Source organism: Callorhinchus milii, unplaced genomic scaffold (assembly GCF_018977255.1).
Source record: "Callorhinchus milii isolate IMCB2004 unplaced genomic scaffold, IMCB_Cmil_1.0 Scaffold8, whole genome shotgun sequence".
Classification (NCBI taxonomy): Eukaryota; Metazoa; Chordata; class Chondrichthyes; order Chimaeriformes; family Callorhinchidae; genus Callorhinchus; species Callorhinchus milii.
In genome coordinates this window covers 23,988,208-24,013,125 of record NW_024704749.1, presented here as the reverse complement: position 1 = coordinate 24,013,125, position 24,918 = coordinate 23,988,208, and the positions used below count along the sequence as shown (strand labels likewise).

Here is a 24,918-nt window from a genome sequence, read left to right as displayed (position 1 = left end):
ACTTGAGCTCAGCTCATCCTTAATGGGGCTGAATGGCTGTGGCGCGGCTGACAGCTTAACGGCGTTTACTTTTGTTTCAGTCTCTCCAGCCTCGCTCGGCCGCCATGGCAACCAGGACGGGCTTTATCTCCTCCTCAGCTGCACTCGCCAACCTGCGGGGGCGACAAGATCCCCCGCCTCCATGGCCCACCTCCTATTCCCCCCTCCCCCGCAGCCAATCCACCCCACCATCGACAGACGAGCTTTCAGCCATTCTGGCCCCCTCCCCACACATACTCTTGAACTTCATCTCGGAGTTCCTCAGCCTCCCCTCCTCACTCACTCTCCATCTCTCTCTCTTCCACCACACTTTTGGTCATCACCCCCTCTCCCTCCCCCTCCTCCCTGTCCACAGTAAAGCATTTTCAGCACTTTCAACGTCCCACAGACAAACGCACGGAGTGGATGCTCACTGGGATCTGGGGGATTGTCGGTCAGGACAATTTGGGGTAAATATTAAATATATAACTTAGAATTGTATTTAAGTATAGAATTTGGGACGGATATTAAATGGGTGTGAATTGAACCTCACACCAGGAGCTTTCTACAGTATGAGTGAGTTTATTCCTCTGACTGGTCATTGGAACGGTGAGATATCAGCTGGTGAGCGTAGGGCAGTGAGTGAGTGAGTGAGTGAGCGAGCGACTGAGTGAGTGACTAGGGATTGGAGGATTATTCTGTAACACGTTAACTTGATGATCGCTGATTGTTTTGTAGATTAATTTGATCCAAAACCTCGCTAACATTTATTATCTGTGAGTAAGAATTAGTTAGTGAGGGAGTTAATGAGTGAGTGGGTGGGTGGATGAATTAATGAGCGAGCAAGCTACTTAGCTAGCTAGTGAGCTAGTGAGTTGAATACTAGATCTTGACAACTTGGGGAGTTCAGTGAGAGAGCACAGTGACACTGAAGTGGACTGAGGGAAGCTGGTTTGAAGCAGCGATCTATGAAACACAGTGATTTCCCCGGTGATGAGCTCGCTCTCGGGAAAGTCTGAATCCTTTACAGTGGCTTCTCCGTGATTTTATTTTTCCAAACTATTTTAATTCTTTCTAGGAAGGAAGAGGAAGAACAAACATGTGCCGACAATTAGCCACATTCGGGGTGTGTCTGAGCGCCGTCCTGGTGAGCATTTAGCTTTGTTGTAATGTATTAGTTACTGTCTCACTAGCCTGTGCTCTGTGCTCTTTGCCCTGTGCCCTGTGCTCTCTGTGCCCTGTCTGTGCCCAGTGCACTGGGTCCTGCCCTGTGCCGTGTGCCCTCAAGGCTCTGTTCTCGGTCCCCTCCTCTTCAATCTTTACATGCATGATGTCATCCGCAGGCATGGGGTCAATTTCCACACGTATGCGGATGACACCTAACTATCTCACCGCCTCCACCCTCGACTCTAGGACCATTGATATTCTGGCAAATTGCCTGTCTGACATCAAGTCCTGGACGAGAGACAACTTCCTCCAGCAATGTTGACAAGACACCCTCTGCTCAGTGGACACTGGCCTGCTTCAGGTCCCCCGCACTTCCCACCCCACCATTGGTGGTCGGGCATTCGGCGTCTCTGCCCCAACACTCTAGAACTCTGTCCCCCAACCCCTTCCTTGCCTCCTTCAAGTCCCATCTAAAGATCTTCCATTTCGACCGTGACTTCGACCACACGCACACCCTCCACCCCTCCTGATCCCAATCCCAACTCGGATGCGGATCCCTGACTGTCCAGCGTCTTGGGAGGTCCATCTGATGTGAAAGGCACTATACAAATGTCATTTGTTGTTGTTGCTCTGTGCCCTGTGCCCCACTGTCATGTTCCCCCAACTCCTCCCCCCAGGTCTGCAGTCTGACCACAGCACCAGCACTCCCAGGTAAGCTTGCTCACATTAACCTAATTACCCACATAACACTAACCTAATTACTGATATAACACTAACTTAATTACTGATATAACACTAACCTAATTACTGATATAACACTAACTTAATTACTGATATAACACTAACCTAATTACTGATATAACACTAACCTAATTACTGATATAACACTACCCTAATTACTGATATAACACTAACCTAATTACTGATATAACACTAACCTAATTACTGATATAACACTAATCTAATTACTGATATAACACTAATCTAATTACTGATATAACACTAGCCTAATTACTGACATAACACTAGCTAATTACTGATATAATGCTAACCTAATTACTGATATAACACTAGCCTAATTACCGATATAACACTAACCTAATTACTGATATAACACTAGCCTAATTACCGATATAACACTAGCCTAATTACCGATATAACACTAGCCTAATTACCGATATAACACTAGCCTAATTACCGATATAACACTAGCCTAATTATCGATATAACACTAACCTAATTACCCACATAACACTAGCCTAATTACTGATATAATGCTAACCTAATTACTGATATAACACTAGCCTAATTACTGATATTACACTAGCCTAATTACCGATATAACACTAGCCTAATTACTGATATAACACTAGCCTAATTACCGATATAACACTAACCTAATTACTGATATAACACTAACCTAATTACCGATATAACACTAGCCTAATTACTGATATTACACTAGCTTATTTATCGATATAACACTAACCTAATTACTGATATAACACTAACCGAATTACCCACATAACACTAACCTAATTACTGATATAACACTAGCCTAATTACTGATATAACACTAACCGAATTACCCACATAACACGAACCTAATTACTGATATAACACTAGCCTAATTACTGATATAACACTAGCCTAATTACCGATATAACACTAACCTAATTACCGATATAACACTAGCCTAATTACCGATATAACACTAGCCTAATTACTGATATAACACTAGCCTAATTACCGATATAACACTAGCCTAATTATACCGATATAACACTAGCCTAATTACCGATATAACACTAACCTAATTACTGATATAACACTAGCCTAATTACTGATATAACACTAACCTAATTACCCACATAACACTAGCCTAATTACTGATATAACACTAGCCTAATTACTGATATAACACTAGCCTAATTACTGATATTACACTAGCCTAATTACCGATATAACACTAGCCTAATTACTGATATAACACTAACCTAATTACCCACATAACACTAACCTAATTACCCACATAACACTAGCCTAATTACTGATATAACACTAGCTTAATTACCGATATAACACTAACCTAATTACTGATATAACACTAACCTAATTACTGATGTAACACTAGCCTAATTACTAATATAACACTAACCTAATTACTGATGTAACACTAGCCTAATTACTGATATAACACTAACCTAATTACCGATATAACACTAACCTAGTTACCTATAATTACCACATAACACTAACCTAATTACCCACATAACACTAGCCTAATTACCGATATAACACTAGCCTAATTACTGATATAACACTAGCTTAATTACCGATATAACACTAACCTAATTACTGATATAACACTAACCTAATTACCCACATAACGCTAACCTAATTACCGATATAACACTAGCCTAATTACCGATATAACACTAGCCTAATTACCGATATAACACTAGCCTAATTACCGATATAACACTAGCCTAATTACCGATATAACACTAGCCTAATTACCGATATAACACTAGCCTAATTACCGATATAACACTAGCCTAATTACCGATATAACACTAGCCTAATTACTGATATAACACTAGCCTAATTACCCACATAACACTAACCCAATTACTGATATAACGCTAACCTAATTATCCACATAACACTAACCTAATTATCCACATAACACTAACCTAATTATCCACATAACACTAACCTAATTACTAATATAACACTCACCTAATCTTCTTTTATTTTCTATCTATCTTTTTCTATCTTAGAAAAGCTCTCAGTAACTGATTGATGTAGAGACATGATTGATATCTCATCGGAAAGGCCTTGCGTCTGGGAGTGACATGGGCATATTTGTTTTTGGGTATCTCGTATTGTTTACGAGTTATTTCAGTATTGCATTTTTTGCTGCAGTTACACCAGGTTGTTTGTCAAGTCAAAGTGGCGCTGTGGCATCCTGCATCACAGAGCATGCACGTAGCCAAGCGGCAGTGAGAACAAAATAAACAACACAGACGAAGCTAAGCCGCGGCGACAACAACAAAATTAAATTTTTAAAGCGTCTTTCACGCTGGGAGGATGTCCCAGTGATTATAAATTATATTGATCATTCGAAAGATGCCTAAGTGAAAATCAAAACAATCGAGGATAAGTCAGAATGCTAAACAAAAGAGAGAAGGCTCATTAAATGAAACTGAAGAACAAAGTCCTCCCACAGGAGTCCTCCCAGCTGAGTGTAGATAAAGATGAAATGTCTGTCTGTGTGTCAATCTATTTCCATATGGGATTTTTTGGTTCCAAAAAAAACCAATAATAAATTGGTCAGTTCAATCCATGACTGTTTGTGGGACATTGCTGTGCGCAATTGGCTGCCGCATTCGGCCACAAATACACAGTCAATTCACTTTACAGTGTGTTCTGTGAAGCGCTTTGGGACGTCCTCCCGACATGAAAAGCGCTATATCAAATGCAAGGATTATTATTATTATAACAAACCTAATTACCAATATAACACCTTTGCCTGAAAAAATTGAAATGAGAGCCCCAGACAGCTGGGAGTTTATTACTTGCTGTGTTTGAAGCTGACAGGAACTCATCGCTGGTGCTGCCGGACAGTGTGTATGAGTACGTGAGGCCCGGGCTGGCATGGGGGCAGGCCGGGGGGCACTGTGCCTTGGGCTATGGCAGCCTGGCGCTGGTCAGCACCGCTCGGGAGAGGACTGCGATCAGGCTACTCACTGCTCAGCTCGAGGCGGGGCCGGCGTGGGTCAGCGGGAGACCACTAGCAGACAGTAAGTGCACCTCTCCACAGTCATGCTTTCAGCCCCCCACCCAGGTTCGATTCCCGGGCAGGGCGGAACCTTCGGCAAGTTTTCTTACACTATACCCCTCTGTTTAGCAGGAACGCGTTTGTTAGCTTTTCTGGGGGTACTAACACCTTCAAAAAATATATATATAATAATAATTTGGTCACTCAATCCACAACTGTTTGTGGGACGCTGCTGTGCACAATTGGCTGCTACTACACTTTACAGTATATATTCGCCCACAAAATATACAAAATACACAGTCACTACACTTTACAGTGTATCCTGCGAAGCGCTTTGAGACGTCTTGTGATCAGGCGCTGTGTCAAATGCCAGGATTATTGTTATTGTTATTGTTTCCCCGCTAGCGGCCGAGCTCCCGGTGCTGATGTTCCAAAGCAAAACAGACAGCAAGTACGCCCGGCTGCTGAGGGCCCTGCCCTTGTTGCCAGGAGTGACGGTGTGTGCCCACGTGCAGTGGGATCGGCGCTCTCCAGGGATTGGCACCATCTTCTCCTATGCCGTGCCCGAGTTCCTGAATGCCCTCCAGCTGCGGGGACGAGGGGAGGGGGGGTGGGTGCAGCTGGCACTGATCGTGCAAGGTCACCACACGGCTTACGGGGCCGGGTTCAGGAACGACGGGCACTGGCACCACGTGTGTGCCACGTGGCAGGCGGGCGGTGGCACCTGGGCCATCTACGCGGACGGGGCAGAGGGCAGCTCGGGCCGCGGGCTGTACCAGGGCCAGCACATTCCCGGCAACGGCTCCTTCATCCTGGGGCAGGACCAGGACTCACTTGGGGGCTCGTTCGCCAGCAACGAGGCCTTCAGCGGGAATGTGACGGGGCTGAGCTTGTGGGCGCGGGCACTGGACACGGGCCAGCTGGCGGGGCTTAGCGTATGCTGGCGGCCCCCACGCAGCCTGATCTACACGTGGAGCATGCACACGCTACAGGTGGAGCCCACAGTGCGGACGGTCACGCTACACTTCCACTGTCCAGGTACCACAGTTTACACCCTCAAATCTCATTGTGGTCGCATTGTGGAGCCCTGTAGCTCAGTGGTTAGAGCACTTGCCTCACAAGCGAGAGGACCTGGGCGATACATTGTGCAAGTTTCCTTACTCCACACGCCTCTGTTTACCCAGCAGTAAATAGGAACCACGTTGTTTGTCGTTTGTCAGAATGCTTTTACGGGGGTAATAATCCCTTCAGAAAAAAAAATAATAATTTAGTCACTCAATGCACGGCTGTTTGTGGGACATTGCTGTGCGCAATTGGCTGCCGTGTTTCACCCACAAAATGTACAGTCAATTAACTTTACAGTATGTTCTGTGAACACTTTGAGACGTCTGAAGAACATGATGAGGCAATATATCAAATGCAAGGATTATTATTCTTTGTAAACAGAAATCGTAAGGAATATTGAAGCTGATAAGTCCCTGTCGGGCGTCAGTCTGCGGCTCAGTCGCTTGCGCTCCCCTGGGGTCGGGAGATTGTGGGTTCAAGCCCCTCAATTTGGGTACTTTGACCTGCACTGTCGGAGGTGCCAGATCCCATCTGTGCCTGTTCAGGCGGGAGTTTCTCTCTCCCAGTGCCCTGACCGATAATCCCCCGATACAATCATTTCGCAGCAGCTTGCAGATGTTCTGTGTGCTAATTGGCTGCGAAATGTGTCTATAATACACAGTCACTACACTTTACAGTTAAAATCCCGTGGTGCTGTTGTTTATAATGCCACCTGGGGTGTAAGATGAGTAACCCCAATCACCAGGAGAATAATCAACCGGAACAAAAAAACACCCACAATGTGTTTGTATAGCTTGCCCTCACGCAGGATAACGTGTGGCAACATTTAAACATGGGGCCAAACACAGTGATTTATCACCTGTGTGACTAACCCTGACCCAGCCAGGGTCAGCTATCCATCAGCTAAAATCGCTCGCTCAACAATGGCTGGTGTGGTTGACTGCCGCCGAAAACTGACCTGCGTGACTGCAAGCCGAAGCCCTAATGGGTAGGGTAGTTCTCACTGGACAAGCAGTGGGAGAGTTTGTCTGGCAGCAATATCAATGGCAAGTTATGCAATTTTAGCTGGTTAGACTCCAGCAGGTACCCCAACACACACTCTGGGTCCTCCCAAGCCTTGGCCTCATACTTATCTTACCTAATACTTTCCGGAATCTGGTAATCAGGATGTGTCCTTCCAGGGAGAAAGAGCGCATTCCATTCCAGCAATCTTATTTCTGGGATTTCCATGTGAAGATGGGATGCATGCAAATCTCAGCTTGATTTGGAGACTCAAGCACAGTGTTGGTTCGAATCCTACCTCTCCCACCATCTCCAATTTGTCGCCATTAACAGTTTTTCCTCTAGCCGCGGCCACACGTAGCAACCCTCAGGCTCTGTTCTTGTCCCTCTCCTTTTCGATGTCTACATGCTCCCTGATGTTGTTGGTGACATCTACATGATGTTACTGATATTATTTGCAGACATGGGATCAACTTCCACATGTATGTGGATGACACCCAACTGTACCTCTCTGCCTCCACCCTCGATTCCAGGACCCACTGCTGTCCTGACAGAATATCTGTCAGACATCAAGTCCTGGATGAGAACTAACTTTCTACAATTGAACGTCAGCAAGACCGAGGCTCCCGTCTTATTTGACCCTCAACTTTCTCCCCCATATCCATGCCATGACCGCTCTGCCTTCCCCCACCGCCACAACATTGGCCAATTCCGCCACTGCCTCACACCTCAGCCCTCCAAAACCTTCATAGATGCATTCATTACATCCAGACTTGTCGGCCTCCCCAACTCCTCCCTCCATAGGCTGCAGATCATCCAGAACTCTGCAGCCTGTGTCCTCTCCCACACCAGGCTCCATGACCCTGTCACCCCCATCCTCGCCCGACTCCACTGGCTTCCCATCACACAGAGGATACAGTTCCAAGATCCTGGTCCTCACTTTCAAAGACCTCCACAGTCTTGTTGCCCTCTGTCTCTGTGACTGCTTAATATTCTACCTATTTGCCCACTCCCTCCGCTCAGCGGGCTCCAGCCAGTTGCATGTCCCCTACCTTGCCATCATTGGCGGACGGACCTTCAGCCACTCTGCCCCACCCTCTCGAACTCCATCCTGCAGTCTCTTCGCCTTGCCCCCTCCATTGCCTCCTGCAAGACCCGTCTGAAGACCCACCTCTTTGACTGTGCCTTCGATCTTCCTCCTTCCCTCCCCTGCCCTCCACCTTCCCCAATCCTAACCCCCAGCTCGGGTCCAAAACACTGATTGTCCAATGCCTTGGGATGTCCTCCCGATGTGAAAGGCGCTATACATGTAATTTTGTTGTTGTTGTGATGGGATTCCACGTGTGTCAGACACTCGGCTGGCCCCAAAAAACACCTGTGACTAGAGCTGACCTGTTCCCTTCTCTCTGCTGCCCACAGTGCCTCACAACACCTGCCCCACGCTGGAGCCTGTGTCAGGAAGCCAAGGGCTTTATCACTGTGACGGTCCGTTACCTTTCATCTGCCAGGTCAGCACAGGTCAGTCGGCCCCTCACACACAACTCGCCTGACACACAGCTTTTTAAATACATTAAAAATACATATAAATGTCAATTTCTTTTTCTTTTCGCGGCGCCAAAGTTTTATTCTTGTGAATTTATGGACCAAGCGGGCCCCGTGAACACGCTCCTTGGAGAGAGAGGACTTTATTCCTGTGGATTTAGAGCACTCGCCTCACAAGCGAGAGACCTGGGTTCGATTCCCGGCAGGGCGAAATGTTGGACAAGTTTCCTTACTCCACACGCCTCTGTTTACCTAGGCGTAAATTAGTCAATTAGTGGATTTCCGGGGGTAATAATCGCTTCAAAAAAAAAATTTCAATAGCTAATCTGACCTCAGCAAACTTCACCTTGTTACAAAACTTTTGGTTATTTTCTGGGTACTTCATACTGGGAAGATTGCATTAAAATACTTTGGTATTTTTCCCAGTGTCCTGACTGACAGTCCCCCACATAAAATTGCTCGCTCACTCGCTTCACAGCTGTTTGCGGGACATTCTGGCCTACAAAACACAGTTACTACACTTAACAGTGGCTGGTGTGAAGCGCTGTGAGACGGTGCTGTTTGAAAGGGGAGGATTGTTATTACAGACTGCAGGCTGTGGGCATGGAGAGGGAGGCTGAGGGGGAGCTGGGGGTGGGGAGTGATCTCCGCTCTGTGTTGTAGCTGCGCAGCTGAAGCTGAAGGAACTGGAATCGGGCCCAGAAAGCTGGCTCCTCACCAAACTGGGGGGGCTCCCGGACAACAGCACGGTAAGCCCTCCCCACCCCCCCCCACACACACACACACAGCCCTCGCACACACACGGCCCTCGCACACACACGGCCCTCACACACACACGGCCCTCACACACACACGGCCCTCACACACACACACAGCCCTCGCACACACACGGCCCTCACACACACACGCCCTCACACACACACGCCCTCACACACACACGGCCCTCGCACACACACAGACACACACGGCCCTCGCACACACACGGCCCTCACACACACACGGCCCTCGCACACACACAGCCCTCACACACACACGGCCCTCGCACACACACGGCCCTCGCACACACACGGCCCTCGCACACACACGGCCCTCACACACACACGGCCCTCACACACACACACAGCCCTCGCACACACACGGCCCTCGCACACACACGGCCCTCGCACACACACAGCCCTCGCACACACACGGCCCTCGCACACACACGGCCCTCACACACACGCCCTCGCACACACACGGCCCTCGCACACACACGGCCCTCGCACACACACGGCCCTCGCACACACACGGCCCTCGCACACACACGGCCCTCGCACACACACGGCCCTCACACACACAGGGCCCTCACACACACACACGGCCCTCGCACACACACAGACACACACAGCCCTCGCACACACACACACGGCCCTCGCACACACACAGACACACACGGCCCTCGCACACACACGGCCCTCACACACACACGGCCCTCACACACACACGGCCCTCGCACACACACGGCCCTCGCACACACACGGCCCTCGCACACACACGGCCCTCGCACACACACGGCCCTCGCACACACACACGGCCCTCGCACACACACGGCCCTCGCACACACACAGACACACACAGCCCTCGCACACACACGGCCCTCGCACACACACGGCCCTCGCACACACACGGTCCTCACACACACACACGGTCCTCACACACACACACGGCCCTCGCACACACACGGCCCTCGCACACACACGGCCCTCACACACACACGGCCCTCACACACACACAAGGCCCTCGCACACACACGGCCCTCGCTCACACACAGCCCTCGCACACACACGGCCCTCGCAGAATTAGAGATGGAGGGAAGGTGGGGAAGAGACTGGAGGGAGAGGAGAGGAAGGGTGGGACGAGGGAGAGGGGGAATGGGGGAGGGTGTGTGTGTCCCCCTTCCCCCCACCACCCGTGTCACACAAATGCTGACACCTTGTGCGTTTCGCCCACAAAATACACAGTCACTCCACTTTACAGTGTATCCCATGAAGTGCTTTGAGACGTCTCAATGCAACAATAAGGCGCTGTGTCAAATGCAGTGATTATTATTATTATTGCTCGCGGGGCAGATGCTGGAGTTGCTGAGGTTGAGCGGCAGGAGGAGAGTGAGCAGTGTGCGGGAGGCAGGGGCTGTGATGGCTGCCGTGCGGGGGGCTCTGGTCGGGGGGAACAAGACGCTGACAGCCGGGGACGTGCTGCGGCTGGTGCGGCTGCTGGGGAACGTGGCAGAGACCCCGACTGGGGGCAACCAGAGCCGCTCTGTACCTGAGACCCTCGGCCACGATTTCCTGGAAGTTGCAAGTGCACTCCTCGACCAGAGCTACACGGCGACCTGGGGAGATATCAGCCAGGTAACCACACACACACACGGGATCAGCCAGGTAACCACACACACACACGGGATCAGCCAGGTAACCACACACACACGGGATCAGCCAGGTAACCACACACACACGGGATCAGCCAGGTAACCACACACACACGGGATCAGCCAGGTAACCACACACACACACGGATCAGCCAGGTAACACACACACACACGGGATCAGCCAGGTAACCACACACACACACACGGGATCAGCCAGGTAACCACACACACACACACGGGATCAGCCAGGTAACCACACACACACGGGATCAGCCAGGTAACCACACACACACACGGATCAGCCAGGTAACCACACACACACACACACGGGATCAGCCAGGTAACCACACACACACGGGATCAGCCAGGTAACCACACACACACCGGGATCAGCCAGGTAACCACACACACACACACGGGATCAGCCAGGTAACCACACACACACACGGGATCAGCCAGGTAACCACACACACACACACGGGATCAGCCAGGTAACCACACACACACGGGATCAGCCAGGTAACCACACACACACGGGATCAGCCAGGTAACCACACACACACGGGATCAGCCAGGTAACCACACACACACGGGATCAGCCAGGTAACCAGACACACACGGGATCAGCCAGGTAACCACACACACACACGGGATCAGCCAGGTAACCACACACACACACGGGATCAGCCAGGTAACCACACACACACACGGGATCAGCCAGGTAACCACACACACACGGGCTCAGCCAGGTAACCACACACACGGGATCAGCCAGGTAACCACACACAGACGCGGGATCAGCCAGGTAACCACACACAGACACGGGATCAGCCAGGTAACACACACACACGGGATCAGCCAGGTAACACACACACACACACACGGGATCAGCCAGGTAACCACACACACACACACGGGATCAGCCAGGTAACCACACACACACGGGATCAGCCAGGTAACCACACACACACGGGACAGCCAGGTAACCACACACACCACACGGATCAGCCAGGTAACCACAACACCACACGGGATCAGCCAGGTAACACACACACACACGGGATCAGCCAGGTAACCACACACACACACACGGGATCAGCCAGGTAACCACACACACACACACGGGATCAGCCAGGTAACCACACACACACGGGATCAGCCAGGTAACCACACACACACACACGGGATCAGCCAGGTAACCACACACACACACACGGGATCAGCCAGGTAACCACACACACACACACGGAATCAGCCAGGTAACCACACACACACACGGGATCAGCCAGGTAACCACACACACACACACGGGATCAGCCAGGTAACCACACACACACACACACGGGATCAGCCAGGTAACCCCACACACACACACGGGATCAGCCAGGTAACCACACACACACACGGGATCAGCCAGGTAACCCACCACACACACACGGGATCAGCCAGGTAACCACACACACACACACACGGGATCAGCCAGGTAACCCCACACACACACACGGGATCAGCCAGGTAACCACACACACACGGGATCAGCCAGGTAACCACACACACACACGGGATCAGCCAGGTAACCACACACACACACGGGATCAGCCAGGTAACCACACACACACACGGGATCAGCCAGGTAACCACACACACACGGGATCAGCCAGGTAACCACACACACACGGGATCAGCCAGGTAACCACACACAGACACGGGATCAGCCAGGTAACCACACACAGACACGGGATCAGCCAGGTAAACACACACACACGGGATCAGCCAGGTAACCACACACACACACAGGATCAGTCAGGTAACGCTCTGTGACGCTAAGCGTGAGGGCAATATCTAAATGCAAATTGTTGTAACGGCACGGGAGGGAGGGGCGATAGTCTGTAGGAAAAGGAAAGGTCTTGAGATGGACCTGGGAGGGCGGGAGGGAGCAAAGGAGCAAGCAATGGTGGGATTAAGCGAGAGAGGGAGGGATGGAATGAGGTAACAAGTGAGGGAGAGAACGACGGAGGGAGGGAGGGAGCTCAGAGAGTGCGAGCGGAATGCCTGAAAGTGGTGTCTTGGGAAAAAGTTGGATTAGGGAAGGATTATGGAGGGGAAAATAACATGCAAAACAGGTTATATTACACACCTCAGTGTGCGGTTAGGGTCAGTTAATGAACATAGTCCCTCTCCGCGGCTCAGGTGGTCCCAGGACCGATGGTGGTGGTCTCGGGGCTGGACAGGATGGTGCAGACCCTGAACAAGCTGCTTGCTCCTGACACCCGGGAAATGGTCATTAAATGCCAAAACATCCGTGAGTGTCAGCCAGAATATTACTGTGGCGTCTCGCACACGTGTCACATACCACTTTACACGCTACTGTGTCAGCCCGTGGTTCAGTCACCCACTCGCTCGCTCGCTCGCCTCTGGTTATGGGTTGAAGCCTCACACGTGTCAAGGACACTGAGCTCACAGTCCAGGCTGTAGCTCCAGCACAACGCTGGGGGAGGGGAGAGTGCCGCATTATCAGAGACGCCATCCTCCAAATGAGATGTTAAACCTCCCCCCCCCCCCCCCCGGCTGTGCCCTGTTCAGTTGGATGTTAAAGATCCCGCAGCGCTGTTAGAAGAGTAGGTCCTGGCCAACAATCCCCCAGACACAATCACACATTCACTTCGTGGCTGTTTGTGGGGAAGTTGCCGTATGCCAATGGGCTGCTGGGTTCACCCACAAAACACACAGTCACTGCACTTTATAGTGAAATGCTGTGAAGCGCTCTTAGACGACTTCCCAATGTGAAAGGCGTACATCAAATGCAAGGATTGGGATTGATATTGTTATTATTACTATTATTAATCACTCCCACCCTACCCTCGCTCGCCTCCACTGGCTCCCCATCCCCCAGAGGATTGATTTCAAGATCCTCATCCTCACCTACAAGGCCATTCACGGCCTCGCTCCCTCCTACCTCTCCGACCTACTATCCCCCTACCTACCTGCCCGTACCCTCCGTTCCTCTGGCTCCGGTCTGCTCCACGTCTCCCGCCCCAACCGCTCTACCATCGGTGGTCGGGCCTTCAGCCTCTCAGCCCCTAGGCTCTGGAACTCTATCCCCCAGTGCCTTCACCGCCTCCTCCCTCTCCTCCTTCAAGGCCGGTCTCAAAACCTTTCTCTTTGACCGAGCCTTCAGCTCCCCTCTCGACTCTCTTCCCCCTCCTCGCTCCTCCCTTCCCTCCCCTCACCCTGACCATTTCCCCCCTCCTCGCTCCCTCCCTTCCCTCCCCTCACCCTGACCATTTCCCCCCCAATGCTCGGGTCCTGACCCAACTGTGCAGTACCTTGGGACGTCCTCCTGACGTGAAAGGCGCTTTATAAATGGAATCTTGTTGTTGTATTGTTGTTATTACTTTAATGATTACTTTATTATTATAATAAATACTGCCATTACTGTAATGATTATTGCTATTACTATAATAATTCCTGTTATTCCTATATGGATTATTGCTGTCACTGTTGGATGTCCGGGCCCCAAGGATTGGCTTGATGTTGTGGCTCCTTGTTTTACAGACCTGGAAATGCGAGAGGAAAGGCTGAGCGATGTGACTGGTGGGGTTGGGGCTGATTTTGGGGCTGGGGTTGAGGATAGTATCATTGTCCCTGGGGAAGCTGTGACCAAACTACGACAAAGAGATGAGTATTGCTCCCCGCCCCCAGGCCCCCCGCCCCTCTCTGCCATCCTCACCCACAGCAAATTCAACCCAGTCTCAACCATCAGACTATTTCACCCCGGCCAAAAAAAAATTAAGATTGGGTAGAATTGTGCAAAATGCTCATTTCTCTACGGTTCTTAACCAAAGGGCTCTGCATCAAACTGAGATTAAGAATTTGGTTTGATGTCATAAGGTGCTATTAAACATTTACGTATCTCTTTTCTCTCTTTTCATTCATTTGTTCTTTTTTTTAAAAAAATTCAGACTTGTTCGTCCTTCCTTTCGCTCTTTCTTTGGAACACTCTCCCTCAATCGCTCTGCCTTCTTCCTCTCTCTGATTTTTCAAGTCCAGCCTGAAAACCTTCTTTTGCGACCGTGCTTTCGGTCACCTTTCCAACCGCCCGCCCCCCACTGCCCCCCACCGGTCCAAAGTTGGACTCCGCCACTGTTAAGCGCTCTGAGACACTACCCGGATGGCTCTATATAAGTGCAAGTTGTTGTTTCTTTTTTCTTTTTCTCTCTCTCTCACAAATGAAGATTTCATGACCAGTGAATTAAACCTATTGTGTCCCCCCACACGTGCAGGCTCTGTAATGGCCCACATTGTCAGTGTAAGGTACCGGACACTGCACACTTTGCTGGCAAACAGGACAGTCCACGGCAGCCACTTGAGGACAACAGCTCACGCCGAAGGATTCAAGTGAGTGAAGTGTCCAAATGTTACAGATACTCAGAAATGCGCTCCTCCTTTCTGGACTGTTTTCCCCTGAGTTTAATTACAGACAGTCAGCGATGCCGGCATTTTGTGTTTTTTATTTTTATGTACAGTAATTTATTTTATTTAATTTTTTTACCCACAAACCAGTCACTCCACTTTATAATATAATCTGTGAAACGCTTCAACTATATCAAATGCAAGGATTATTATTGTTATTATTATTATAGTTATTATTGTTACTGTTATTATAATGGAGTCCTGTAGCTCAGTGGTTAGAGCGCTCGTCTCGCAATCAAGCGGCCTGGGTTTGATTCCCGGCAGGGTGAAATGTTGGCCAAGTTTATTTACTCAACACGTCTCTGTTTACCCAACAGTAAGTAGGAACCCGTTTGTTAGTCGATTGGTGGATCGCTTTTCCGTGGTAATAATTCCTTAAAAAAATTAATTGGTCACTCAATCCACTGTTTGTGGGACATTGCTGTGCGCAATTGGCTGCCGCGTTTCACCCACAAATATACAGTCAATTCACTTTACAGTATATTCTGTGAAGCACTTTGAGACGTCTTGAAGACATGATCAGGCACTGTATCAAATGCGAGGATTATTGTTACTATTATTATTGTTGTTATTACTCCCCAGACATGTGGGCACATTGCTGGCCTCGGCGGTCGTTTCGGCCACGGTGTTCCAGGCCGGGAAACCCGTCAGCACAGCCATACACTACAGACTGCAGCACAGAGTACAGGTCAAGCCCCGGCACAGCCTCCCCCACTGCCCAAACACAGCCGCCCCCACTGCCCAAACACAGCCGCCCCCACTGCCCAAACACAGCCGCCCCCACTGCCCAAACACAGCCGCCCCCACTGCCCAAACACAGCCTCCCCCACTGCCCAAACACAGCCTCCCCCACTGCCCAAACACAGCCTCCCCCACTGCCCAAACACAGCCGCCCCCACTGCCCAAACACAGCCGCCCCCACTGCCCAAACACAGCCTCCCCCACTGCCCAAACACAGCCGCCCCCACTGCCCAAACACAGCCGCCCCCACTGCCCAAACACAGCCTCCCCACTGCCCAAACACAGCCTCCCCCACTGCCCAAACACAGCCGCCCCCACTGCCCAAACACAGCCGCCCCCACTGCCCAAACACAGCCTCCGCCACTGCCCAAACACAGCCGCCCCCACTGCCCAAACACAGCCGCCCCCACTGCCCAAACACAGCCTCCCCCACTGCCCAAACACTGCCTCCCCCACTGCCCAAACACAGCCGCCCCCACTGCCCAAACACAGGGCTACTCTGCGACACCCAAATATTCACCCTTTAGTCTCTCTCTGTCTTTGTCAGTCTCTCTCTCTCTCTGTCAGTCTCTCTCTCTCTCTCTGTGTCCCTCTCAATCTCTCTCTCTCTCTCTCTGTCCCTCTCAGTCTCTCTCTCTCTCTGTCGCTCTCAGTCTCTCTCTGTCGCTCTCAGTCTCTCTCTGTGTCCCTCTCAGTCTCTCTCTCTCTCTCTGTCCCTCTCAGTCTCTCTCTCTGTGTCCCTCTCAGTCTCTCACTCTCTCTGTGTCCCTCTCAGTCTCTCTCTCTCTCTCTCTGTGTCCCTCTCAGTCTCTCTCTCTCTCTCTCTGTCCCTCTCAGTCTCTCTCTCTCTGTGTCTCTCTCAGTCTCTTTCTCTCTCAGTCTCTCTCTCTCTCTCTGTCTCTCTCTCTCTCTGTCTCTCTCAGTCTCTCTCTCTCTCTGTGTCCCTCTCAGTCTCTCTCTCTCTCTGTCTCTCTCAGTCTCTCTCTCTCTCTGTGTCCCTCTCAGTCTCTCTCTCTCTGTCTCTCTCTCTCTCTCTCTCTTTCTCTCTCTGTGTCCCTCTCAGTCTCTCTCTCTCTCTCTCTCTCTCTCTGTCTCTCTCAGTCTCTCTCTCTCTCTGTCTCTCTCTCTGTGTCCCTCTCAGTCTCTCTCCCTCTCCCTGTCTCTCTGTCTCTCTCTCTCTCACTGGGGTTGGGTGGGTGTTGAGGGGATCTGGTGCAGTATAAAGTACAGCAGTGTAAGATGTCACTCTCTTGGTGCAGACTCCCCCCAGACTGCTCGCTGACCCAGTCTGTGTGTTCTGGGATTTCAGTCTGCGGTGAGTACCTCACACTAACCTCACACTAACAACAACAACTTGCATTCACATAGTGCCCTTTACGAGGGGTAGGGTCCCGGAGTGCTTGACCGTGGGAAAGTCTGACTCCGAGCCAGCGGAACAGAGAGGGGGGAGGTGACTGTAAACATGATCAAAAAGGAAGGTCTTTACGAGATTTGAAAGGGGTGGGGAGGGGGTAAGGGGGAGGGATTGGGAAAGGGAGTTCCAGCGTTTCGGGTGGTAGTGTCTGAAGGCCCGGCTACCGATGGTGGAGGGGAGGGGGTGAGGGATGAACAGGAGGCTGGAGCCGGCCAAGCAGAAGCAGCGGGTGGTGGAGTGGGGGGGTAAGCAGGTCGGAGAGGTAGGGAGGTGCGAGGGCCAAAGGGATTTGAAAACAAGTGAGAGGATCTTGAAGTCGATCTGTTCAGTGCTGTGGAGCCTGGCAAGGGCTGGGGTAATGGGGGTACCGAGTTTTATGCGGGTGAGTATCTGAGTGGCAGAGTTCTGAATTAATTGGATTTTGTGTGTGGTGGAACTGGGGAGACCAGCGAGGAGGACATTTGAAAAATCCAGCAAGAAAGTGACAAAGGCCTGGACGAGGGATTCGACTGCTGTGGTTTTGAGGTGGACAATGTGGCAGAGGTGGAGAAAAGCCTTCCTGGTCAGGGAACGGATGTGGGGGAGAAAGGAAAGCCGGGGATCGAACCTGATGCCTAAATTGCTCATGGGTTCAGTGAGTCTGAGGGAGCACGCGGGGAGGTTGAGGAGTTCGGACACTCAGGAGAGAAGGTATTGACGGGAGCCAAAGAGCATGGCTTCCATCTTACTGACAAGACATCAGTGAACTGGGAATCGCAGCTTTAGGAGGCGGAGAAGTAGAGTTGGGTGTCATCCGCATACATGTGGAAGTTGACCGCATGTCTTCAGATGACATTGCCCAGAGGGAGCAGGTAAAGGATGAACACAAGGATGGAGCCTTGCGTTACCACACCGGTGATCTGGTGGGCGGGAGCAGAAACCGTTTGCCTCACAATAACCTCACACTAACCTCACACTGCTCTGTGTGTGGAACTGTGACGTCTCCCCTTCTTACAGACATTGTTGTGAATGAGGGAGCTGTTGAGTATCTCTGCGTGTGTCTGTGGTGTCTCCATATCTCTGTGTCACCTGCAAAGCCCTCTACCGTCTTACTCCCTCTCCGACCCCGTAACCCCATATCTCTGTGTGTTGCAGCTCGGCAAGGCCTGGGGGCTGGTCATCGCGGGGCTGTGAGGTGCTGGAGACCATCCGGGGAGCCACACTCTGTGCCTGTAATCACTCCACTAACTTCGCTTTGCTGTTCCAGCTGTACCACGTTCAGGTAAACGCCCAAAAAAGGTCTGGTTTGGTTTTGCTTTTGTAAAATATTAGGAATACACGAATTGCTCGACCAAAATCCCCCCCCCACCCCCCAGGTCCATCTGGTTCACCTTCCACCATCCTGGTGGTCGTTTGCTACAATTAATACGAATGGTGTCGGCTGTGTTGAGACCAGCAACAGAGCTGAGTGGCCACACAGTGTGTAAACACAGACAATCCTTCGTCTTCTCTGGAGGAGAGAGAGCGAGAGAGGGAAGGGGGAGAGAGAGAGAGCGAGAGAGGGAAGGGGAGAGAGAGAGAGAGAGAGAGAGAGGGAGAGAGAGATTGAACCCACAACCTTGTGACGGAGGCGAGTGTTACCGGCTGAGCCGGGCTGCCATCCGGTGGCTAACGATAGTGATGCCAGTTGACACAGAGAATGCCTTGCGGGTTCACCGTGCTGTGTAGTGACCGTGCTGTGTAGTGACCCTGCTGTGTAGTGACCGTGCGGTGTAGTGACCGTGCTGTGTAGTGACCCTGCTGTGTAGTGACCGTGCGGTGTAGTGACCGTGCTGTGTAGTGACCGTGCTGTGTAGTGACCGTGCGGTGTAGTGACCGTGCGGTGTAGTGACCGTGCGGTGTAGTGACCGTGCGGTGTAGTGACCGTGCGGTGTAGTGACCGTGCGGTGTAGTGACCGTGCGGTGTAGTGACCGTGCGGTGTAGTGACCGTGCGGTGTAGTGACCGTGCGGTGTAGTGACCGTGCGGTGTAGTGACCGTGCGGTGTAGTGACCGTGCGGTGTAGTGACCGTGCGGTGTATTTACAGAGGAGTTCGCATGACGACGCTGCCCTACGGAAGCTCTCTCTGGTTGGCTGTGGTGTGTCTCTCGTGGCTCTGGCCCTGACCCTCCTCGTGTTCTCTTTTGTGGGGTGAGCACTTTACTGACACACACACACGACTCTACACACCCACCCGCACACACACCCACCCGCACACACACACCCACCCGCACACACACACACCCACCCGCACACACACACACCCGCGCACACACCCACCGCGCACACACACCCACCCGCACACACACACACCCACCCGCACACACACCCACCCGCGCACACACCCACCCGCGCACACACCCACCCGCAAACACACACACACCCACCCGCACACACACACACCCACCCGCACACACACACACCCGCGCACACACCCACCCGCGCACACACCCACCCGCGCACACACCCACCCGCACACACACACACCCACCCGCACACACACCACCCACCCGCGCACACACCCACCCGCGCACACACCCACCCGCGCACACACCCACCCGCGCACACACCCACCCGCGCACACACCCACCCGCGCACACACCCACCCGCGCACACACCCACCCGCGCACACACCCACCCGCGCACACAACAAGATTCCATTTATTGAGCGCCTTTCACGTCGGGGAGGACGTCCCAAGGCGCTGCACAGTTGGGTCATGACCCGAGCATTGGGGGGAAATGGTCAGGGTGAGGGGAGGGAGGGAGCGAGGAGGGGGAAATGGTCAGGGTGAGGGGAGGGAAGGGAGGGAGCGAGGAGGGGGAAATGGTCAGGGTGAGGGGAGGGAAGGGAGGGAGCGAGGAGGGGGAAGAGAGTCGAGAGGGGAGCTGAAGGCTAGGTCAAAGAGAAAGGTTTTGAGACCGGCCTTGAAGGAGGAAAGGGAGGAAGCGGCGAAGGCACTGGGGGATGGAGTTCCAGAGCCTCGGGGCTGAGAGGCTGAAGGCCCGACCACCGATGGTAGGGCGGTTGGGGCGGGGGACGTGGAGCAGACCGGAGCCAGAGGAACGGAGGGTACGGGCAGGTAGGTAGGGGGATAGTAGGTTGGAGAGGTAGGAGGGAGCAAGGCCGTGAATGGCCTTGTAGGTGAGGATGAGGATCTTGAAATCAATCCTCTGGGGGATGGGGAGCCAGTGGAGGCGAGCGAGGGTGGGAGTGATGTGGTCCGCGAAGCCTGGTGCGGGACAGTACACGAGCTGCAGAGTTCTGAATGACCTGCAGCTTGTGGAGGGAGGTGGCGGGAAGGCCGGCGAGGAGAGAGTTCCCATAGTCCAGCCTTGAGGTGACAAAGGCGTGAACCAGGGTTTCAGCAGCGTGAGGGGTGAGGTAGTGCCGTAGTCTGGCGATATTCCGGAGGTGATGGAAGGCGGTGCCAGTTGTGGTGCGGATGTGAGGGAGAAAGGACAGCTCAGGGTCGAACAAAACGCCGAGGTTCCTGACTGGCTTTGAGAGGTGGAGAGTGCAGCCTTGGATGCTGATGGTGTCAGCGCCTGAGGTGCGGAGGCGCTGACGTGAGCCAATCAGGAGGGCCTCGGTTTTTCGCACGTTGAGCTGAAGAAAGTTGTCTCTCGTCCAGGACTCGATGTCGGACAGGCAGCTGTCAGGACATCGGTGGTCGTGGAGTTGAGAGTAGAGGAGGAAAGGTAGAGTTGGGTGTCATCCGCATACATGTGGAAGTTAACCCATGTCTGCGGATGATGTCCCCAGGGGGAGCATATAGAGGGTGAAGAGGAGGGGACCGAGGACAGAGCCCTGAGGGACACCACATGAGACAGTACGGGGGGTGGAGGAGAAGCCATTCGTTGAGACAAAGTGAAGACGGTGAGAAAGGTACGACCTAAACCATTCAAGGACAGTGCCTTGAAGGTTGAGGTGGGAGGACAAGCGGTGGAGTAGGATAGCGTGGTCGACCGTATCGAATGCTGCCGATAGGTCGAGGAGGACGAGGAGACAGAGGGAGCCCTGGTCACAGATGGTCAGGATATCATTGGTGACCTTGACCAGGGCAGTTTCTGTGCTATGGGCAGCACGGAAACCTGACTGAAGGGGTTCGAAAAGAGAATGGGTGGAAAGGAAAGAGCGCAGTTGGGAGGCGACAACTCTTTCCAAGACCTTGGAGAGAAAGGGGAGGTTGGAGATGGGCCGGTAGCTTGATAGCTGCGACGCATCAAGGGAGGGTTTTTTCAGGGTGGGCGTGATGATGGCAGTTTTTAATGGAATGGGGACAGAGCCAGAGGAGAGGGACAGGTTGATGATGTCAGTGATATGTGGGGCAAGAAAGTGGAGCTGGGAGATAAGGAGTGGAGTGGGGATGGGGTCAAGGGAGCAGGTGGTTGGTTTTAGGGATAGGATGAGTTCAGTGACAGAGGGTGGGGAAACGGGTACGAAGGTGTGTAGGGGAGGATGGGTAGGAGTCGGAGTGTGGGAGGGAAGGGGTGGGTGGTGGGTGGAAGTTGGAGGGGAAGTGACCGCGGAGCGGATTCCCTTGATCTTGGATTCAAGGAAATCCAGCATCTCCTCGCAGTGAAGGTTGGAGGAGATGACCTGCGCGGGGTGGCGGGGGGGACGGAGGAGTCGGGTTGTGGTGGAAAACAGTAGCCTGGGGTTGTTCTTCGCCTCCAGGATTATCCTGGAGTAGAAGGACGACTTGGCCGAGGCTAGAGTGGAGCGGTAAATTTTGAGGAGGTCCAGCCAGATTTGTCGGTGGACACACCCACCTGCGCACACACCCACCCGCACACACACATCCACCCGCACACACACCCACCCGCGCACACACCCACCCGCGCACACACCCACCCGCCACAACGCACACACCCACCCGCGCACACACCCACCCCGCACACACCCACCCGCGCACACACCCACCCGCGCACACACCCACCCGCGCACACACCCACCCGCGCACACACCCACACAAACACACCCACCCGCACACACACCCACACAAACACACACACACAAACACATCCATACCCACACACACATACAGCCCCACACACCCACCTTCACAAACACATACACACACAGCCACACCCCCACATGCACATGAAACCCCCGCCACACACAGCCCCACCACAAACACACACGCACACAAACCACACACAAACATACCCCCCCAAACATACACACATACACACATAACCCCTTGCCCCACCCCCAACACACACACAGCACAGCTCTGCCACTCACTCTCTGAACTCCAGGTCAGTAGGTTGTGGGTTCAAGCCCCACAGTCCAGGTGCTCCAGCGAGGAGCTGGTGGGAGGGAGAACGCTGCATTGTCAGAGACGCCGTCCTTTGGGTGAGACATTAAACCTCACTCCCTGTCAAGGCTCTGGGAATGCTCCACACACAACACTGAGGAGAGAGAGAGGAAGAGGTGGGATTGGGGAAGGTTGGGATCTCAGCGTCTCTCGTGACTTTGCGACGTAAACGGTTTAAACTGTGCTTCGCTCTGTCCGAGTGCTCAGGGCACTGGAGACAGTACAATACACAATACAAAATGACATTTGTTTCACCTTTCACATCGGGAGGACGTCCCAAGGCACTGGACAGTCAGGGTGTTAGGATCAGGGAGGGTGGAGGGCAGGGAGGGTGGAGGGCAGGGAGGGTGGAGGGCAGGGAGGGTGGAGGGCAGGGAGGGTGGCTGAAGGCACGGTCGAAGAGGAGGGTTTGGATGTGCGCCTTGAAGGAGGCAAGGGAGGGAGCGAGGCAAAGGGAATGTGGGATGGAGCTCCAATGGCTGGGGGCAGAGAGGCTGAAGGCCTGTCCGCTGATGGTAGGGGGAGGTGTGGGCGGGGGATGTGAAGCAGGCTGAGCGGAGGGAGCGGACGGGTTGATAATGGATTAGCACAGGGGCAAGGCTGTGTTAGAATGGGGGGTTCCGTGCGCTGGCTCACCGCTCGCTCGTGCACTCGACACAGACTGTGTTTATAATCTCACAGCATCCCGAAGTCAGACCGAATCACCGTCCACAAAAACCTGGCGAGTGCCCTGTTGTGTGCTCAGGCACTGCTGCTGGCCAGCGAGAGAGCCCGAGGCAACCAGGTACCTGCTCACTCCCCTCCGCTCCCCTCCCCTCCGCAACCAGGTAACTGCTCATCCCTCCCCCGCAACCAGGTACTGCTCACTCCCCTCCCTCCCTCCGCAACCAGGTAACTGCTCACTCCCCTCCCCTCCGCAACCAGGTACCTGCTCACTCTCCCTCCGCTCCCTCCCTCCGCAACCAGGTAACTGCTCACTCCCCTCCCTCCGCAACCAGGTACCTGCTCACTCCCTCCGCTCCCCTCCCTCCGCAACCAGGTAACTGCTCACTCCCTCCCCTCCGCAACCAGGTCACTGCTCACTCCCTCTCCCCCTCGCCCTCCGAACCAGGTAACTGCTCACTCCCTCCGCTCCCCTCCCCCGCAACCAGGTAACTGCTCACTCCCCTCCCTCCGAACCAGGTACCTGCTCACTCCCCGCTCCCCTCCCCTCCCCCAACCAGGTAACTGCTCACTCCCCTCCGCTCCCCTCCCCTCCGCAACCAGGTAACTGCTCACTCCCCTCCCCTCCGCAACCAGGTACCTGCTCACTCCCCTCCGCTCCCCTCCCCTCCGCAACCAGGTACCTGCTCACTCCCCTCCCTCCCCTCCCCTCCGCAACCAGGTAACTGCTCACTCCCCTCCCCTCCCCAACCAGGTAACTGCTCACTCCCCTCCCCAACCAGGTAACTGCTCACTCCCTCCCCTCCCTCCCAACCAGGTACTGCTCACTCCCCTCCGCTCCCCAACCAGGTAACTGCTCACTCCCCTCCCCTTCCCCTCCGCAACCAGGTAACTGCTCACTCCCTCCCTCCCCAACCAGGTAACTGCTCACTCCGCCTCCCCCCCCAACCAGGTAACTGCTCACTCCCCTCCGCTCCCTCTCCGCAACCAGGTAACTGCTCACTCCCTCCCCTCCGCAACCAGGTAACTGCTCACTCCCCCTCCGCTCCCCTCCCCCCCAACCAGGTAACTGCTCACTCCCCTCCCTCCCCTCCTCCGCAACCAGGTAACTGCTCACTCCTCCCCTCCCAACCAGTAACTGCTCACTCCCCCCCCAACCAGGTAATGCTCACTCCCCTCCGCTCCCCTCCGCAACCAGGTAACTGCTCACTCCCCTCCCCTCCCCAACCAGGAAAATAATCGCCCGAGAAAATCTGCTCCTAAGGTGTCGTCACCCTTACTGCGTATGCATTCCGTGAGACTC

General features: G+C 53.1%; 1 protein-coding gene across 1 annotated transcript in view; it reads left to right on the top strand.

The window, feature by feature from the left end:
- Nucleotides 1–1,348: 1,348 nt before the first annotated feature.
- LOC103191163 (adhesion G-protein coupled receptor D2) overlaps nucleotides 1,349–24,918 on the top strand; it is a 24,522-nt gene continuing 952 nt past the window's right edge. Inside the window, exons 1-15 of the mRNA XM_042337445.1 lie at nucleotides 1,349–1,361; nucleotides 1,863–1,896; nucleotides 4,789–4,991; nucleotides 5,375–6,007; nucleotides 8,456–8,554; nucleotides 9,242–9,327; nucleotides 10,687–10,968; nucleotides 13,176–13,287; nucleotides 14,541–14,663; nucleotides 15,263–15,383; nucleotides 16,041–16,146; nucleotides 17,459–17,514; nucleotides 18,748–18,874; nucleotides 19,679–19,782; nucleotides 23,634–23,736. Coding sequence (XP_042193379.1) covers nucleotides 1,349–1,361; nucleotides 1,863–1,896; nucleotides 4,789–4,991; nucleotides 5,375–6,007; nucleotides 8,456–8,554; nucleotides 9,242–9,327; nucleotides 10,687–10,968; nucleotides 13,176–13,287; nucleotides 14,541–14,663; nucleotides 15,263–15,383; nucleotides 16,041–16,146; nucleotides 17,459–17,514; nucleotides 18,748–18,874; nucleotides 19,679–19,782; nucleotides 23,634–23,736 — 2,202 coding nt within the window. The remainder of the gene's footprint in view (nucleotides 1,362–1,862; nucleotides 1,897–4,788; nucleotides 4,992–5,374; nucleotides 6,008–8,455; nucleotides 8,555–9,241; nucleotides 9,328–10,686; nucleotides 10,969–13,175; nucleotides 13,288–14,540; nucleotides 14,664–15,262; nucleotides 15,384–16,040; nucleotides 16,147–17,458; nucleotides 17,515–18,747; nucleotides 18,875–19,678; nucleotides 19,783–23,633; nucleotides 23,737–24,918) is intronic.